This window comes from Vanacampus margaritifer, chromosome 15 (assembly GCF_051991255.1).
Source record: "Vanacampus margaritifer isolate UIUO_Vmar chromosome 15, RoL_Vmar_1.0, whole genome shotgun sequence".
In the NCBI taxonomy this organism is placed as follows: Eukaryota; Metazoa; Chordata; class Actinopteri; order Syngnathiformes; family Syngnathidae; genus Vanacampus; species Vanacampus margaritifer.
The window spans coordinates 4,608,229-4,614,581 of NC_135446.1; the positions used below are offsets into that span (position 1 = coordinate 4,608,229).

The 6,353-nt window shown below is 43.1% G+C and overlaps 1 protein-coding gene across 3 annotated transcripts in view; it reads left to right on the forward strand.

The window, feature by feature from the left end:
- LOC144034834 (proton myo-inositol cotransporter-like) overlaps positions 1 to 6,353 on the forward strand; it is a 48,331-nt gene that overhangs the window by 39,531 nt on the left and 2,447 nt on the right. For 2 of the 3 annotated variants that reach the window (XM_077543908.1, XM_077543910.1), the window contains exons 5-9: positions 1,705 to 1,868; positions 4,017 to 4,137; positions 5,674 to 5,799; positions 5,914 to 6,032; positions 6,172 to 6,324. In XM_077543908.1, coding sequence (XP_077400034.1) covers positions 1,705 to 1,868; positions 4,017 to 4,137; positions 5,674 to 5,799; positions 5,914 to 6,032; positions 6,172 to 6,324 — 683 coding nt within the window. The remainder of the gene's footprint in view (positions 1 to 1,704; positions 1,869 to 4,016; positions 4,138 to 5,673; positions 5,800 to 5,913; positions 6,033 to 6,171; positions 6,325 to 6,353) is intronic. The other variant, XM_077543909.1, reaches the window with a different exon arrangement.

Genomic DNA, 6,353 nt, shown 5'->3' on the forward strand with positions numbered 1-6,353 from the left:
GGGATAAAAAAAAAAAAGCACCACAGCGGGTCGCAAACCCGTGCCCTGCTGCTTATGGGGCAAGCGCACGATTCACTACACCATTCATTCATTTAAATTCATCAGCGCAAATGTTTTACTTTTAGTTTACATCAGTGTCAGCCAATTAAGACAGCCAATTGTCATTTCATTGCACTTTGGCATTGCAAATGTGAAGACTAATTAATTGCTTTGAATTCATTTGGACAGAATGTTTATTGATAAAGGCTACTTTTGTCATTATCCCATTGAGGGAGGTCTCAGAGAAAGTGGGCGTGCATTTAGTCCGCTGAGGCGGTGCCGCACGCAATGACGTCAAACCGTGCCAACAGCTCGTTTTCTCAGGTTGGGAGGGGCTGGTGCTTGGAGAGCAGAAAAACCTAGAATTTCTCATACAGGGGCAAATGGAGGAAAACAACTTTGGTCATGTTTTTGGTGAGGAATTACATGGCTAAAAGCTCCAAAAAGTTAATTTTTCATGTTGCAGTCCCTTTAAGCTGTTTAATGACACCTGTGTTGCGAGTATTACAAAGATATAAGACTTATAAAGGTAAAGGTATAAAAAGATATAAGAATTACATCCACTGTATATTTAAACACAAAAAAAATGCTTCGCTTTTAAAACATTCGCTAGCCTAGCGCTAATGCCAAAAGTGAAGGGGGGGGGGGGGGGGGGGTCCCATTCAAAGGAATTGGGTTAGGGTGGGATAATTTTATGCATTAAGTAATCGGCAGATTAATCGACAGGCGCCAATTTTTCTGCCAAAAAACTGTATCGCCCTAAAAAAATGCATATCGGTTGGGCCCTAGTTTTTTGTCAACTAAATGATAAGAAACTTGATGGGAAATGTATACAAGAACATTAAACACATAATATTCAATAATTACTATTTACTTATTTAACAAAGTGTAGTATTAACGGTATTAGAATGTTGGTTAGTAGAAATTCCTCAACCTGTGGAGAAAAAAGGGGAAAAAAAGCTTACTTACACAAAGAGGAAGGAGATGGCACTTTTCTTCAGAAGGATTTGTTTGAAGGTGCAAAAGAAAGGTTTAACTCATTTCATCTTGTTTCCTAGTAGAAACAAAACATTTTGAGGGTTTTCGCTCAATGGACTCAAGTTTTGCAGTCTTGTTAGTTACACCACAAGCAACGTTTTTAGACATTTATCGCGCGTTGGATGAAAAACAAAAACGTCTAATGGGTCACAGTCAAACCCTGAGGGACATATCAATGGCACTAGCCATTTGTTTTGTGAATGAAATCGCTCCCAATTACCTTGACTTTTAATGGAAATTTTAATGCTGAGGCCTCTCAATTAGGACCGAGAAATTGCATAATTTGTATACTCATTTGCAGTATTTTAGAAGTAGATGGTATTGAAATGTTCCAGCACAGATGCTGGAGATGTGCTGATATTGCTGTAATGATCCGAACAAGGTGATGGCATCCTTTCCCTCACCTGTCTGGCACTTTTTTTCTCCCCCCTCCATCTCAAAATCCATTTGCTCCAAGCAGCTGTTGCTCTTTTCTGTCTCCTTCCTCGTCTGGTCTGTTTTGTTTTGTCACATGTTGCAGGAATAGATGAGTGCGCTTCCAGATTCTGGTGGCAGCCATTTGTTTTTCCGGGTTGTAGCCATTTTAGCCGTTCATCCTCCCGCTCCTCTTGTCTGTGTGGCTCGCAGGTACTACAGCGCCACCATCCTGCAGATGTCGGGCGTGCGGGATGACCGGCTGGCCATCTGGCTGGCGGGACTCGCCACGCTCACCAACTTCCTGTTCACTCTGCTGGGTGTGTGGCTGGTGGAGAAAGTGGGCCGGCGGAGACTCACCCTGGGCAGCATCGTAGGTGAGACAGAAACAAAACAGGAAACATTTTATGATGACGTCCCATGTGACAACACTGAAACCATGACACTCCATTCATGTGTGGCAAGACGAGGTACCTAAGTTTGTTATACACAGGAGCATGAGGTGTGGTTCAAATTGATTTACAAAAATATTTTATTTAAACAAGAATTAAAAATCAACAGTGTAATGATAAAACTCACAAATTTAAATGACGGGACTGGAGCTCAGAGTAAAAAGTTAGTGGGGGCGCTGATGAGGGGGAACCTTTAAAAACAAAAACACCACACCCCAATGGCACACTTATGGGGGGGCTGGGGGGACCGTAAATCACACTGCACAGCAAATCTGGCCCCCTGCACCCGAACTATTCCCGTGAGCTCTGAGTTCTGCGAACAGCGTATACATTTAAAAACTAGATAAAATAATTAAAAATACATTAAAAACCAGCCACGACAATCTCAATAAAATCTAATTAAAAGACAGAAAATGGGTGTGCCCAATGCTGCACTCAGCCAGTGCTCAGTATGGCCAGGTGACGCCAATCCTACTTATTGCGGCGTGGCAGTAAAATAACACTACACAAGTTGTTTAAAATCACCTAAAAACAAAAGTAAAACAAAGCAGCATTGTCTCACAGGACTGGTCCCCTGCCTCACTGTCACCATCAATATTTATTTATGAATGTGATTAAAAAGGAAACAGACAGGTAGCCTGAGACATACATACTACCAGCCTTGCTGGAGAGGAAACCGAGCGCTGACACCGCAGCCAAACCAACAAATGGTGAGCTTAAAGGCAGTTACAATGGGAAGCACCCAGGAAGCTGCTGGGTCGCCATGTGCCAACCACGAATACGGGTATCTACTAGTGATGGCAAAATCGAAACTGCTTTGGTACGTACTGGAACCCAGGCAGAACTTGTGATTCGAATCACGTTCCTAAATCTGTCTCAGAATCAGGATGTCACGTGATGGTTGCCTTTCACGTTACATTACGCTTCCAAACGTCACATTGTTTCAGCAAGTGCCTTTTCTAGAATTAAATACAATCCGACCATTGCACTATATTAAAATGTCTTAAATCTGACTTTGTGTGTAAAATTGCTGCTGATTCATCGCCTTACATGAATAAAATGTCAACATCCTTTTGAGCACTTTGCACGCGGTAGTTGGTTTAGTGGTAGCGCACCCGCACAATGGGCCAATTATCCAGGTAACCCAGGTTCAATTCCCGCTGCATCTTTTTGCAGGTCATTCTTTTTTCCTCTTGAATAGTGTCTGTCAAAACTTGATGCCCTGTTGCAAAAAAAAAAAAAAAAAGCCTTTGAAAAGTAGTTTTTGATGAAATGTAATAGCACTGGGGGTTTTATCAGAGCATTTAAGTCATGTTGAGAGGCAAAATTAAGAACAAACCAAGTATCAGCAACAAAAAGCTCATTTGTACTTCTATACAGTATACTTATTTTGACGGGGTGAGGGTTATTCAGTTATTGTTTCCCATAATATTATTTCTCTCTCTTATGGCGTCCATTACAATTATAGCCAAATTGCCAGTTGTGTAAATTAGGTGATGACAGACAGCCAATAGTTAGTTTCCTTACTTGGGAGCTGGCAACACTGATCTACTGTTTGATTGTAATATTTTACACTTGGCCACCAGATATCGCTGTGGGGAGATGTTTTGAACGTTCTAAAAGATCGATTATTTTTGTGAATCGATCGTTTCCAATGATTTGATCGTTTCAATGTTCCATTTCTGCCATCCCTACTCCTGGGTAGCCGTGTGCCAACCACTAATACGGGTATCTACAAATAAAACCAACGATTGACTTTACGTAACATAAAGAAAGTAACTAAGGCAGCTCATGCCACGTTACCTCTTAACGGAGTAGAGGGATTTCACTGCAAGGAACCCAGGAAGTGGACAAACCTCAGAGCCAAGAGCAAGTGGATGACTAATGCCATACTGCCTCCTTATCTAGGGAGAGCACTGATGCTGATGCTGATTGGCTCAGTAATTAAGACACTACCACCCACTTTCCACCAGGGGGAGCTTTATCACCTCCTGCTACACTTGTGTAAACCAGAGGCAACAAAAGCGAGTTCACCCTTGAGTAAAATGTTGAACGTGTTTTTTTGTTGCGCAGGCACGTGTCTGGGCTTGTGTCTGCTGGCTGTGGGCTTCCTGATGTCGGCCCAGCACAGTCCTGCTGTCACCTTCCACCCATTGGAGCCCTCCATGGCCAACTCCACCTGCCTCAAGTATCAGTGAGTACACACACATAAGCATGCCAAGATGGATTCAAACTATAACATTGTGGTTCTCCCACCAAATATTGTTTGCAATTGTAGAATGAAACACTTATGACCTTAATAATAGATTATTATTGGCCCAGAGTATTCTATGAGTGCGTGAAAAAGGAACAGTATGTCAGAAGATCAGAGCTGTGAAGTGCACCAACTGTCAGCTTGTTCAAGCTTACTAATTGTCCCGCTGTTCCCATATTGCTGATAATGGTTGGCGCTAGCCCATCTTTTCCGAGTCAAAGCCTTTTGAAAGTGTCGTTAAACCGTGAGAATCGCTGGCCTGTGTTACTCTCGTGCGTGTGTGTGTGTGTGTATGTGTGGTGGTCAGTGCCCAAGTGCGTGGGCTCGCACTACTTGTAGCAAAGTGAACTCGGTTAAGCCACAGCGCTGTTCTAAAAGCACTCATCTCTTTAATTCGCCACCATTTTCATCTATGTGTGTGTGCGTGATCGCGCTGCAGTGAGTCCATTATGTGTTGTTGTTGAGATTGTTGTCATGATGAAAGAGCAAAATGGTTGCTCAGGGGCTTCATTTTGTGCCTAAGTGACAGTAAATTGCAACAAAAATGACATCTGATCTTTCGTGAAGTTTTGTGTGTGTGTGTGTGTGCGTGCGTGTATACATGTGTGTGTGTGTGTATATGTTTATATATATATATATATATATATATATATATATGTATATATATATGTATATATATATATATATGTATATATATGTATATATGTATATGTATATATATATATATATATATATATATATATATATATATATATATATATATATATATGTATATGTATATATCCATCCAATCAGACTGACATTATTTTATTCTGACAAGTTGAAGTCAAGGTCCCATTAAAATTGTGGCACCTTGAGATACAAAACAAACAATGACCCCCCAAAAATGTATATGCTTTTTCATGTGAAAAATAGCACCCTATAGTGTTATACTTGATAAAAACATAAAGACAACATTTGACTTCTGCTGTTTGCGCCTTGGCCACCTGCCACCTGGGGGTCAGTAGGCCTAAGAGAGACATGCATGGAGACAGAGACATGGCAATTCCTCAGCAGTAATATAAATAAAATCAAGAATATCTAGGGCAGCACGGTGGTTGACTGGTTAGCACGTCCGCCTCCCAGTGCAGAGGACGTGAGATCGAGTCCGGGCTTCGGCCTTCCTGGGTGGAGTTTGCATGTTCTCCCCGTGCTTGCGTGGGTTTTCACCGGGTACTCCGGTTTCCTCCCACATTCCAAAGACATGCATGGCAGGTTAATTGAACACTCCAAAATTGTCCCTAGGTGTGATTGTGAGTGTGGTTGTTCGTCTCTGTGTGCCCTGCGATTGGCTGGCAACCAGTTCAGGGTGTACCCCGCCTACTGCCTGAAGCCAGCTGGGATAGGCTCCAGCACCCCCCGCGACCCTTATGAGGAAAAGCGGCTAAGAAAATGGATGGATGGATGGATCAAGAATATCTTTCTGATCTGTTTCAGGCTGTGCGAGCCGTGCATGCTGGACCCCGCCTGCGGCTTTTGCTACCGCGAGAACGGCTCTGCGCTGCTCACCTCCTCCTGCGTGCCAGTCAATAGGGCCTCCACTGAGCAGGCAGCATGGGGCAGGTGAGTCACAGGATGCAGGTGTGTAGGGTTAAGGATGCAACACTCTGGAACAGGCGGGGGAGGATTACCTTCACGTATAAGATATAAATAGCCACTCAATGTGCTTGCTACCAGGTGCTCTAATTCCAGCCAGATGAGAGAGCACACTTACTGGGCCTACAACTACTGCCCCACCTCCTTCTCATGGCTCGTCTTACTAGGGTTGATGTTCTACCTGGCAGCTTTTGCACCAGGTGAGATACAACTGGCAGCTCTTCTTTGCAGCTTCATCTGAAGACCAAAATGTGGAAGAAGCAAAACACTGAATTTTTTTCTGATGCACTGTAAGATTTCTTTCTTCCTTTCTTTCTTTCTTTCTTTCTTTCACTCAAGGAATGGGCCCCATGCCGTGGACCATCAACTCTGAGATCTACCCACTGTGGGCGAGGAGCACGGGCAACGCGTGTGCAGCCGGAGTCAACTGGACCTTCAACGTACTGGTCTCGCTCACCTTCCTACACTTGGCCCAGTACTTCACCTACTACGGTCAGCTAAAAGAAAATACATATATTATT